The sequence below is a fragment of the Eublepharis macularius genome, chromosome 6 (assembly GCF_028583425.1).
Source record: "Eublepharis macularius isolate TG4126 chromosome 6, MPM_Emac_v1.0, whole genome shotgun sequence".
NCBI lineage: Eukaryota > Metazoa > Chordata > Lepidosauria > Squamata > Eublepharidae > Eublepharis > Eublepharis macularius.
This window is the reverse complement of record NC_072795.1, coordinates 40153445-40166883: the sequence shown is the minus strand read 5'-3', so window position 1 is coordinate 40166883 and position 13439 is coordinate 40153445. Positions and strand designations below refer to the sequence as shown.

At 41.2% G+C, this 13439-nt stretch overlaps 1 protein-coding gene across 1 annotated transcript in view; it reads right to left on the bottom strand.

Moving 5' to 3' along the window:
* The window catches only part of SLC9A9 (solute carrier family 9 member A9), a 417613-nt gene that overhangs the window by 386489 nt on the left and 17685 nt on the right, over positions 1-13439 (bottom strand). Inside the window, exon 4 of the mRNA XM_054983875.1 lies at positions 12999-13075. Within this exon, the coding sequence (XP_054839850.1) occupies positions 12999-13075 (77 nt within the window). The remainder of the gene's footprint in view (positions 1-12998; positions 13076-13439) is intronic.

Genomic DNA, 13439 nt, shown 5'->3' with positions numbered 1-13439 from the left:
CAGACTCACCATGCCACAGGTAACACTCACTAGCAGCCCCACATTAAACCACTTCAACTTCTGCTTTCCAGCTCTTCACAGTTGACTGTAGTAAGGCAGGCAGATCCAAGGTTGCTGTGGTAGTCGAGCATGTCGTGTTTCCTTGCCAAAACTGCTCACTACAGCTTCATGGTATCCCTAAACTGGGGGCCTTGTAGTTATTTTCCTTTTTAAAATGCTGCAGAGATCCATTCATGGATCTCTCAGTGATATGTCCAGTTAGGCTGTGGAAGGAGAATTCCATTTTATTTATTTATTTGTCTAGGAGACTTTTTGCCACCTCTCCATAGTCCTGCTTGAGGTAATTAAAATAATAAATTATTATTTCAAATAATCAATTAAAGTAATTAACAAATAAAATAATCGATTATTAATATAAAATAAATAAGTAATTAAAGCAAACCCAAGGACATAAAAATCATATGGCTATCCATAAACCAAACCCTGGACCAGAAGCAGACTATAAAATAGCTGGAAATATAAACCCCCTAATTAAAAGCTTGGGTGCCTAAAAGGCAATAAGGCAGGAGCTAGGCAAAGAGGGAGAGCATTCCAAAGGTTAAGTGTCACCACAGATAGATAATGCCTTGTCTCTTGTCACCACCTACCTTACCTCTGAAGGTGGAGGCACAGAGATAAGGTACTTGTGCATGAACCCTGAAACAATATAATGTCTGATTTGACCCTAATGCATGGGCTTTCTAACTCCTATTTGTTACATTCACACTTGAACGTATACTTAAAAGAATGCAATGGTTCATTGTAAACATCACTTAATATAGCCCCATGCAATTCTTGATAAATACCATAACAATATAAGCACTTGCCCTTCCCAGTACAGCAAGCCTCTGGGCTGAACTATTTGCCAGGAAAAGGCAGATGTCAAAGCCAATGGAGTATGTGTCCGCTGTCCTCACCTGAACGTCCTTCAGCTGATTATGCTGAACTGGATCCCCAAATATCATGTTTTTTCATACTTTTAAAGCTCTCTCTAATCCTATTATTTGCCTGTTCATCACATAACTAGACATGGGCACGAACAGAAAAAACAAACAAACATGGTGTTCGTTGTTCGTTGCCATCCACGAACAACGAACAATGAACACTGACGAACATGACCTGTTCACAAACATGTTCGTTGTTTCTTGTTCATGGGGGCCAGCAGACTCTCCTCCAGCCATCAAGATCCCTACCACACCACACCCAGAAACCCTACCTGAGCAGACAGCAGGAAATGTACCATTAATAAATAACACTTGGCCCCAGAGCCTGGCAGCAGCCCTGGAACCTGAAGGGGCATTGCTGTTCGTGCCCATCTCTACACATAACATGCAGGTTTCTCCTTGAAAAGCAAATAATTTTATGCTGCTTTTTTGCATGTGGTTTTGGCTAAGCTGAAATGCTTCCAGTTTCTGACCATTGAAATTATATTAGCAGATGTACATGTCTGCTCTGAAATAATACTCTTGGCTCTGCGTAGGCTGCAAAGGCCTAGAAAGGATTATTCTGAACTGTTTCTTTAAATGGCTGCTCTTTTCCTATAAAAGAATTTATACTGTATCTATGAAGAAATAGGCCTGCTTTGGCCTACAATCATATTTAAAGTTTAGTCCTACTTGATAAGAGTCAAAATGTATTATGGATATACTTAATTCTGAGTGAGCTCCTTTCCAGAGATATATCCAGGCTTGTTATCTGTCCCAAGTGCAAGTCTGAAACCATTATGGTGGAAGGATGGGGAGAGCCAAGGACATTGCATTCCATCCAATTAGCTTATCTGGACCCAGTTCACAGGAGGAGTTGGTGCAATGATCTTTGGGCGTGACAGCTGCAAAGTGTCATCTTCTTATGTCATTGCCTAGTTCAGATTGGTCAACCAGATCACCCCATGTTGCTGGACAATATGGGATAAAAATGGTCACTTCAGTTTGGGGGCCATCTGGATTCACAAGTGTGTCTTGAAACCTGGAAACTTTAATGCTGGAAGCTCTGTTAGACTGCCATAAGATCATCATCATAATAACAACAACATTTGATTTATATACCACCCTTCAGGACAACTTAACACCTACTCAGAGTGGTTTATGTAGTATGTTATTATTATCCCCACAACCATCACCCTGTGAGGTGGGTGGGGCTGAGAGAGCTCCGGAGAGCAGGTCACCCAGCAGGCTTCAAGTGGAGAGCAGGTCACCCAGCAGGCTTCAAGTGGAGGAGTACGGAATGGAGATAATTCTGGGGTAGATCCAGGATAGTGAGGCTTCTGAAAACTAGTGATCAACTAGCTCCATCTAATTTATTGCAGTGGTTTGGTGTAGTGGTTAAGAGTGACAGGACTCTAATCTGGAGAACTGGGTTTGATTCCATACTCCTCTGCTTGAAGCCAGCCAGTGACCTTGGGTCAGTTACAGCTCTCTTAGAGCTCTCTCAGCCCCATTCACCTCCCAGGGTGATTGTTGTAGGGATAATAACAACAAACTTTGTAAACCACTCTGAGTAGGCATTAAATTGTCCTGAAGGGTGGCATATAAATAAAATGTTGTTGTTGTTGTTACCTTGTAATCAGCTCTATACTTCTATACTATCTCAGAGAGGTTTTAGGGGGAACTCCCTCCCCACACACAAAAGTTTCAGATAAGGGTACACATATTTGCCAGTTCTTCCTGCCAATTTCCCATTTCCCAAATAAGTTTACCCTTGTAGGGAGGGAGCCAATGGCAGGGAGAGCTGACCACTATTGATGGAAACCTTGTACGTTTTATCCTTAGGGCCTATAATGATGTCTGTGGACTATAGTTTACAATACCTTTCTGCTTCACTCATTGAGCTGAGAGGCACTGGAAACTACAAGTCTCATGCATCATAGAAATAGTAGAAACATTCAAGCTTCTATTGTTGTCAGCCAACAACTCACTCTCTGTGTACATTTGCTTGGGAAAGGAGGGAAACTGCTATGTAGAATAGGCTGGTGGTATTAGTTCATAACAAGCTTGGCTTAAATTCTAATGACATTGTAGGTTTAGTTTTGAATAGGCTTAGGAATGCATGAAACTCTGAATTCACTTCACTTCATAAGCCCCTCTCCTGACTGTGAACTTGAATGTATCACTACTGAAGTCTCGGTGAGCTGAATGTGCCCTGGAAAAGGACAATGGTTTATTTGCTTAAGCTTTGCAGGTAACATAGTACTCCTCTTTCATCTCCCCTTCCCCACTAGCATTATGGCTTTATGGCAGAATGTTTCATTTCATCATTAATGAATTGTAGAGGCTTACAGTATGCAGGACTTGGATTCTGCATATGACTTTCATGCTTGAATGGGTTGCTGTTCATATATTGAACAGGCGTAGCAGCAAAATCAAGAACAAATAGCACCCAAACAAAGGTCACTGTTATGTATTTGATAGTCCAAGTTTCAGGTTTTGCCCAGCATCCTCCCAGAGAGTAGATAAATTATTCTTTATTCATTACAGGACTGACTTGGTGGGGAAGGGAGTTCTGCTGCCCTCATACCATAGTACATGGGAATGGATCCACCAGAAGAGTTCCATGTGTGCTAAAATTCTTGTGCAAGTGCAAGTGTGAAAAATAGATCACACCTAGTTGCATTATCTATTGTATTGTATTGTATCATATTGTATCCCCAGCTCTTCCCACCCCACCCTGCTCATGCAAGATATTGTGCAAGTGATTTCTGGACATAATGAGATACAGGAAAGGGCTAGATACTGCAGCAAATTCTTCTACAAGTGGAAATGCGCTTGTTTCTGCTCCCACGTTACTGGATCCAGCCCTTTTCTCTGCACTGGAACTTGCTCTCCTGGGGAATTACTTGGCTTGAATGGGAGTCTCCGCTTACTACCCAATCATGCTTTGCCAAAAACACCACCCCAGTTCTATTGTGGCTGTGTAAATGGGTTTCAGCTTGTGCTGGCTTTTATACATGGAATTCTTAACTACAATTCTCCCTCAACACAATGATGTTACAGTTAGGGTAAAAGATTTCTTTTCCCTCACTCCAGAGGGGAACCTGTCTGACTCTCTCTGTCAGACTGTCACACACACTCTACTGAACTCAAAATCCTGTCAGCAGCTAACTGTCATCCTGAAGGCTGGTTCTGGCTGGCCAATCAGAGAGAGGATAAAGTAGCTTGTCAATCCAGCTCTCATTCCAGGCAATTGTTAACTCCTTTCCTTCCAGCTCTCTGACTGCAGCACTAAGAAACCTTTTTTTAAAGTGCATTCCATCACATGTCCCACCCTTTGAGAACATTGCACAAGGTGAGGTTCTTCAAGCCTCTCTGAAGCAATAGGGAGAAGCATCACAGCACCAATACCTATACTCAAAGCATTAGGAAATAGGGTAAAGGGTTTTGTGAAGTCAGGTGCCCTCAACACTGGCTTTGTAGTTAAAATAGATTTAAGGTGATCAAATGCAGTTTGGCATTCTGGTGTCCAAGTCACCTAATCTGGAAAGAATTTCTTTATACACTCACAAATAATGAGTAGCAATGGAACGAAAGTCAGGAATGAACCTCCTATAATAACCCTTAACCCCTATAAATGCTCTGATCTGCCTTTTTGTTGTGGGTCTAGGCCACTCTTGTCTTGCTTGCACCTTGCTCTAGTCAGATTTTATCACCCCTGCCTTTGTAAACTGTATCTGTTTTTTTATGCTACCAGTTTTATCTGTTTTATTTGATGTCTTTTAAACTGATGTGATCCGCTCTGAGCCTGGACTATAAATTTAAGAAAGAAAGAAAGAAAGAAAGAAAGAAAGAAAGAAAGAAAGAAAGAAAGAAAGAAAGAAAGAAAGAAAGAACGAACGAACGAACGAACGAACGAACGAACGAACGAACGAACGAACGAACGAACATGCCCTAGGTATTTTACTCTGCTCATTGCTATTTGAAACTTTGAGGCTTTTACCGTCAGACTAGGAGAAACCAATTCACAATTAGGATGTTGCTTAGACGGAACCTTGAATAGATGGCTTGAAGGAAGCAAAGTAACAACTTTCCAAGAACTGAAGCAATTGATAGGATTAGAGCAGTCCTACTGACAAGTTTCCTCACAATTAAGATGATTCCTGAGAAACAAAAAGCTTAAAATAGTTGAGGTCGCAACCATCATATTGTACGAGATTAAAGGGCACATGGAAAGCACATATGATCACAACTAAAATCAGTACAAATTATGCATACATGTTTATTGTGCATGAGGCCAATATGTGGGCTGGGCTGGGTTCTTCTGAATTTGGATAAAAATTTCTGGCAAGATCACAATGAAGTAAAAGATGTTTCAGACATACAAAAGAACCATACAATTACACAATGCTTGTCTGAGCAGTTGCAAGCAAGCGAGCAAACTCATTTTGCACATAGTAACAGAAAACTGGTTTCCAAGTAATACCACGTGCAAAATGGCTCTGCAGTCTGACATTATAAAGTGCAAATTGCCTGACCTCAACATGCAAAGATTTTTTCACAATGTTATGACCTTGAGCTCAAAAGGTTAGAAAACAGCCCCCAAATCCTCTAGCCAGAGTATGTATCTGCCTCACATATGTGAGGCTGCCTGGCAGCTATGAAACAGCCAGCGTACTTTACAAAGTAAAATCCTGGAGGTTTTGCAGTGCATACTAAGAAGTGCAATCATTATGGTACTCTGAAGCTATTTCACGAGCTGCATCTTAAGTGAATAATAGAATCACGAAAACCATTGAAATCACATTTAAACTTGTTTTTTTTCTCAAAAAAAGGTGAGTGAGTGAGCGAGTGAGTGAGTGTGTGAGTGAGTGTGTGTGTGTGTGAGAGAGGGGGGTGGAATACAATGACACTGAATACAGAAACTTTGTGGGAGGCTACACTGGGAAATTCCTTCCAATAAAGTTACATGAACTGGCAGCAAACATTTAAAACTGTATTAGAAGTTCCTTTTCTGGTTCCCACAGAACTAAACTATCTCAGTGCTTGGTCTGTTTCATAGTAAGATGTGTTTTGTTTGCTACCAGCTCATGGAAGGCCAGTTTCCATGATCATGGTTAGCTCTTTAGTAATGCGATGAAGCTAAATGGGGGCTCATTATGTAGTGATATGGCCATTGATTTATTTCAGTGGGACTGAAACTTGGATTTTTGAGGAAAATCATCAGACCTGTTCATAATGCATTGAAGTCAACTTGGATCATATAAAAATAATCAAGTAGATTGTTTTGATTTTAAAAAGAGTTAAAATGCTGTTGTTCTGTGTTCCTCAGCTGTCTAAGGGCTTTGCTACACATTAATAAGTTTTCCTGTTTGTTGGTAGACAACGCAAAGACAGTTGTGTGATGGGAGTTTTGTGCCTCCCAACCCTTTCCAGCTTGCAACTGATGCACATGAGGAGAAGGTGCTTCAGGCTCCCCCTCTGGCTGTTTCACATCCTGAATCTACCTAGAGGGAAATCATCACATTAATTACATCGCTACGTGCCCTTTTTCCAATGGAGTGACTCTACTAGGCAGCTTGAAAACACAGGCAGACTGAAGCTGCTTCTGCCCATGTGACTTTATCATGAGCTAAAAGGGAAGAGTCTGTCCCTAGGAGGTAGAAAGCTGTCATCAGACATCTGTTATCAAGTTCTTGTATCATTTCCCAACAAACATGAGGACTTTGGATCATATAGCAGAGCTTTGAAGGTCTCCTGCTTCCTCACTTGCTGCATCACATGCTTGTAACGGCTGCACAGAACACCTACATGATACCACCTCTCTTCCGTCCTTCCAGCCCCTCCTCAAAGCCTCCCCCTTTCCATGAAGGCTTTGCCACAACCCCTTTCTTTAGAGAGATTAAGTTTATATGTATATCTATTTTCCACCTCAGCTTCCCTCCTCTCTCTTTGTCTTCGCTCTTCTCCTTAAATTTTAACTGTATTGTCCTTGGGATAGTGATCCATCTTCTCATACTCAGTATACTATCGTGCATACTGATGGTGCTATAATTATGAAGCTTGCCTGGTGCATACCTTGTTGGCTTTAGGCACTAGGTGAAAGCATTTACCCAGGCTTTTACATCATTTTTTTCACCCACTTCTGGCCTTTTAATCCCCTCTTAGCCACCTGCCATCTGTCTGTAAATTTTTATACAGCAAGTTTACTCATCAGTGTTTTATTGTTGATCATTTAAAAATCATTTAAAATCATTTTACTTTTGTTGTTAGCTGTATTGGTTAATATTACTTGAAGAGGTGAGATACAAATATTCTAATCCCAACTCATCTGAAGTGAAATAGCCCTTTGATGCTAGGTTTCATAGTTTTCCATTGCAGTGCGTGTATAAACACACAAACATACACAATTGCCTTTGTAAACATACTATTAAGAGTTTTGTTGCCTGGGATGGATCTGTTACTATGATTTTGCACAACAGCCTAAAGCATTTGTCAAGCACGTTAAGGTTTCTTAAAGATGGGGGATATTTTCCTTAAAGTGCTGGAAGTCTTTTTTAAATTGTTTTTGGAAAGGAACGCTGGTTGAAGCTAGAGGAAGGGACAGAGAAATGGAAGGTGATGAGTTTGAAGAAAAAGTCATACAGACGCAGACAGCTGTGAGTTCAGAGGAACTGGAAGCAACTGCTTCCAATCCAGTGGAGGGATCCAAACTATCACTGTCATGGGACTCTGAGAAAAGATCTACGGTTTTGCTACTCCAATAATGTACTGCCTCTACAAACAAAACAAATGTAATAAGCCTGTCATAAACTTCCATTGCTCTCCTGTCCACCCCTTGATCTCTAGATGGTCGAGGAAGCTCTTGATCTTGATGTCATACATGGAATATTGTTTTCTTGGAGAGAATCTGTTAGCTGGTGAAGGAGCCAAGATGGACTGAGTAACAGCACTCCTGATATCAGAGTGCTGCAGCAACAATTTACAGAGAGAAATCAACGCAATCATGAAGGAGAGTTGGAAGAAGGCACATTAGAAAACAAGAGCTGCTTTTGATTATCAGCTAGAAGAGGTGACACAGAAGCCCAGCTTTAGGGTGCCTCATTGGGAAGAGGTGAGGGGTGGATGAACTGTGGATGAGCTTGGACTGTGGAAGGCTGAGGATCAAGCGGCTTTGAATAGCAGGGAGCCTGCCAGTGGAGGATGAAAAACTGGAGGGAAAATTCCCAGGAACTCAAAAAGCTGGAAGTATTTGTGGGCCATAAGTGTTTCAGCTGAAGGTGAAGAAAACCCCTTTATGGACTTCCTGTGAACCCAGCAAGATTTAAGTCCAGTGGCACTTTAGACACCAAGAAAATTTTCAGAGTGTAAGCTTTTGAGGGATGGAGTTCTCTCTGAGTCTTGAAAGCTTACTCTCTGAAAATCTTCTTGGTCTCTAAGGTGCCACTGGACTCAAATCCTGCTATTCTACTGCAGACCAACACAGCTACCCACCTAACTATCCTCATGAGTACTCCAGAAGGATGGGTTGAGGTCCCTGCAACTAGGGATGCACAAACCCATCAAATCTATCAAAAAGAATTTTTCCTATGGCTGAAAATAAATGACTTACATTTATAGTATAGGGTGTTGATAGTTGTGAATGGTGATACAGTCCAGGGGTGCCAGTTTTCCACTAGGGGTTTCCCTGACCCCCCCTCACCTGTTTCCTGCCACAGCTCCTGCAGCTGACAGGAGAGAAAAATAATAGGGGGGAAACATTGTTGGCAACAGCATATCGCTTTCCAAGAGAACTGGAAAGTGATGTCAGTTCTCTCCAGGAATTGCTGGAAAGTTTATGGTTGAGCAGGAAGCCAGTTGTTTGGTGTAGTGCTCAGATACATCCAAAGAAATTTGTAAGAGTATGTAATAAAGGTGCCTGCTTGCAAACAGGGAGCCAATTTTTTGATTTGTTGACAAATTCATGGCCATTTGGTGGGTTCCTTCCTTCCAACACAATTAGCTTTTTGCACACGCTCATTCTCACGAAGCCTGACTGAGTTCTCTCCCTCTCATCCTTGCTTCATAACTGCTCTGTTCAGGGACTTTGTAAAAGACAACAGTCTATTCAAAATAGAAATCATATAAATCAGTCATAAATAAAAGCTACATTGAATGAATCCTACCTGTTCAGTTTTTGTCCAATAGTTCCTAGAGACAATAATAGCTGCTGATTGGTTTCCACTGCATAAGTGCAGTTTTGCAAAAACCTGATGAAGGTGTTCCTTATGCATTCACGGCTGTTCAGCATGAACCAAATAGACTGGGTAGATTGACTCAGTCTGATCAGCACTACCGAACATAGTAAGTTCGACCATCAGACATCCTTAGTATATTATTCTTCAAAGACAGCAATAGTTCAAATTATCAGCAAAATGTGAAAAGCTGCTATCTGTCAAGTGTCAAACTGTAAGCATTGTTTCCAGATTCCCTTTGGTTTTAAATGTCTTGTTTTTCATAATTTTGTTCTTAGGAAACAAATCAAGCAGTATTCTTGTTTTCTGGAGCTAAGTGCCAGAATGCTTTCAAATGGTGTGATCCACAAATTACACACTCAATCTCCTTTCAAGAAATGCAAGAAAAGAAAAATCAGGAAACTCTCCCAAACTCAAGACGTATTAAGGGAAAGGTGAATGAAGTCCAGTTTTCCGTCCACTTGATCCTGAAGTGGAACATTTCACAGAGCACTCAGTTCCAGATGAATGACATTTCTTCTCATGCCAAGTAGATTGCCAAAGAAGGGTTTTGTGAATAAATGAATGTGAACCACATTGCAGTTGGAGCCCATGAATGTGTTCTTGGATTTGCAGCATGGGACAAATCAAGCAAAACCAGTTGAATAGATATAAATTATTTCTTCATATGCCTGGTTAATCTTAGCTGTGACTGAGGATATGTTTAAGGCATGGGACCAGGGAAAAGAGGGTTGATTTGAGTTATTCCCATGTTTAGATCTATATTGTCCATTGGAAGATACTATTAACAGTAGTAACCAATTCTTGTTTTCAAACTAGTGGTTGGAACATAAGTTGATTTTGTCCAGCGTCATACATTCAAATGGTGAGTTTGTAAGCGGTCAGAACCACCCCCATTATATTAGAAGGCTTATGATTATGGTTATGCTTCAAACACTAAACTACTGCCCACGCAGGCAGAAAAACATGGAAGCCAGATCCCACCTGGGAGATGGAACGTGCAAATTTGGGAAATGACAGTTTAGGCCAGCTCACCCCTCCCTTGCCCCAGAGGCACACTAAGGATCCCGATACAATAGGGCCTTCTCAGAGTTCCTGAATTAATCAACGCAACTCACTCTATCAATCTCCCCTTAACCACTTTTGTATTCTTAAGCAATTCCAAGGACTGATAACCTCACCCGTCCACTTTGCAGGTCATCAATCATAATTGACAGGGCTTTTTTTCTGGGGAAAGAGGTGGTAGAACTCAGTGAGTTGCCCTCGGAAAAAATGGTCACATGGCTGGTGGCCCCGCCCCCAGATCTCCAGACAGAGGGGAGTTGAGATTGCCCTCCGTGCCACTCGGCGGCGCGGAGGGCAATCTCAACTCCCCTCTATCTGGAGATCAGGGGGTGGGGCCACCAGCCATGTGACCATTTTCAAGAGGTTCTGGAACTCCATTCCCCCGCGTTCCTGCTGAAAAAAAGCCCTGATAAATGATAACTTTAGTGCCACCCAGAAAAAACCCAATCATCTCCTCTTAGTCCTTAGTCACTAGTCCTTAGGAGATGGTATACCGGCTTATTGTCTCACTTCAGAGACAGTTCGCCAACTCTTTGTCTCACCCTGGAGACAACTTCTCAATCCTTTGTTTCACCCTGGGAACAACCACTCAAACCTTTGTTTTTGGGGCAGAAGACACAATCTTGACCCTAGGTAGGACACATGGTATAAATTAGGCTGCCCCTCAGCCCAAAGTGCATGCATGCTTTGGATCCAGCATCCACCCTCAAACCTCCATTTGAGTCTCTTCCGCTCTACGCTTCTCTCTACTGAATGTCTGGATGGTAACCATCACCTGACCTTTACTCTGTCTCTCCTATTTAGCCCTGAATGCATGTTGTGTGTGTCGTGTGCTATTGATTTTTGTTATTTTCAATACAAATTCCCTTTTTGAAATATCTGTCTGTTTATTGAAAAGAGTTAACTAGCTGGGACAATCTTTGTATACATTGGTGGAGATCCCTCAGTTACCCCTTCTCACTGCCTTCTCCTTGCTGCTAATTCCCCCTAACTCACAAGGAGACCTTTCGTTTGAGTAACAGGATGGACTGGCCATTAAGGCCACTAGAAGAAGTCCTGGTGGCCTGATGCCTGGGAACCATCCTGGCCCCAAATGAGAGACAGATGCATGCTGAGCATGCATCTCCCTTTCTCCCTCCGTTGGTAGTCAGGACCATTTTTGCCTCTCAGTCCAATCCTGGCAAATGGGGTGGCTATTCCACTTGTTTTATATTTGACAGTATTATTGTATGTTGATTAAATAACAATACAACAGTTGGGCAGTATAAATCCAGCCATACAGAGAAACAGCAAGCAATGATGGAAAACTGTCCAACATATCAAGATGCCAGTCTTGGCCTGGAAGCCCTTGGTGGAAGGCACAGCCATTTGTGATAGACTATTATATAAGGAAGAGATCACTGAACATAAAAGTTAATTGGTTGTGCAATTTCAAAGTTGGGTAGCCACGTTAGTCTGTCTGTAGCAGTAGAAAAAAGCAAGAGTCCAGTAGCACCTATAAGACTAACAACATTTGTGGTAGGGTTAGTCTTATAGGTGCTACTGGACTCTTGTTCTTTCCTACAATTTCAAAGTGTTCTTTGCAAGTTCAGAACTGTGGTTGTTTGTAAATGAAAATAAGCAGAAGTGCTGCTACAAATCTCCCCACAACATGAAGGGAAACTTCAGTGGCCCATTTAAGAATTATATGGTTCATGATCTCAAGTAAGTTATTATGATGCTCTTCAAAGAGTAGTATAAAAAAATGACCACAAGTTTCCCCAAGGAGATAGTACAGAGTTTATGACTCTTTCATAGTGCTTTACTTGATATCGTTTCTACTCCATCATATTAGAATTGCTAACAAAGGTTACTGGAAAGGGCACTTAGATACTGCAGCTTATTTTTGAACCTGGTCTGAAAACTCTGGTAACCATTTCAAAATCTGCCACACTTTCAGTGAATCCACCTAGACATCACATATATAAATGAATATAAAAAGAAATGAAAAAGAAATTATTTCCAAGTCATTTTTCAAAATAGTTGATATTTTACGATATTGAATCTTTTTGTACCAAAGCATCTACATTCTCATGTGCAAAACACACATGGATAATGGTTGTTGTGGGTTTTCCGGGCTGTATTGCCGTGGTCTTGGCATTGTAGTTCCTGACGTTTCGCCAGCAGCTGTGGCTGGCATCTTCAGAGGTGTAGCACCAAAAGACAGAGATCTCTCAGTCTGAGAGATCTCTGTCTTTTGGTGCTACACCTCTGAAGATGCCAGCCACAGCTGCTGGCGAAACGTCAGGAACTACAATGCCAAGACCACGGCAATACAGCCCGGAAAACCCACAACAACCATCGTTCTCCGGCCGTGAAAGCCTTCGACAATACATCGAACACATGGATAAAGCAGCTGTTTATGCAGTATGAAAACTACAACACCCATGATGCAGTGTGAATATGAGAGAAACATACGTATCTGAAAACATTCTAATTGAAACTAAATAACATATAATACTGAATGTATTGATATACAACCAATGAAATTTGCCAGATTAGAAATAGGAGATAAATATTTCATGGAAGTCTGCTACTAAGGATCATGAAATAGACAACAGAATTCCTCCAGCAGGTATTGCATATATCTACATATCGGTTTGACATCAGCATGTCAAATATACTGAAGCATGTCAAAAATACACATAAACACCATCAGTTTAAAAAAATGCAATGCTGTGTGTATTCCACTTACCCTATCACAATACAAGAAATTGCAGTCCCCAAGAAGGCATATGTTAATACTGATCCCAAGTTGCGAAAAAAATGTCTCTGTAGAACAGAAAAGAGTGGGGGTGGGAGTGGTAAAGTGTTATGTAGCTTAAACAAAGAAATGTATGCTTGGCTATCAAACCCAAAAATCTCTATTGTAAAGTCTCCTTTTATATTTTTGCTATTAATTGCTATTAACGACATGTACTTAACCCGAATTCTTAACCTTTCAAACAAATAAAATCAAAATCCTTCATATAATTATAACTGCTGGCTAGTGAAATAACTACTGCTTCGTATAGTGAATTAAACAGATTGGAAAGGAGAGAGCCATAAAATTCAAGTTCCTTCTCCCCTCCCCAAATAAATGTTACAAGCACATCTTAACAGATCATAAAATGAAAAATAATGGGAAGAAGAGAGG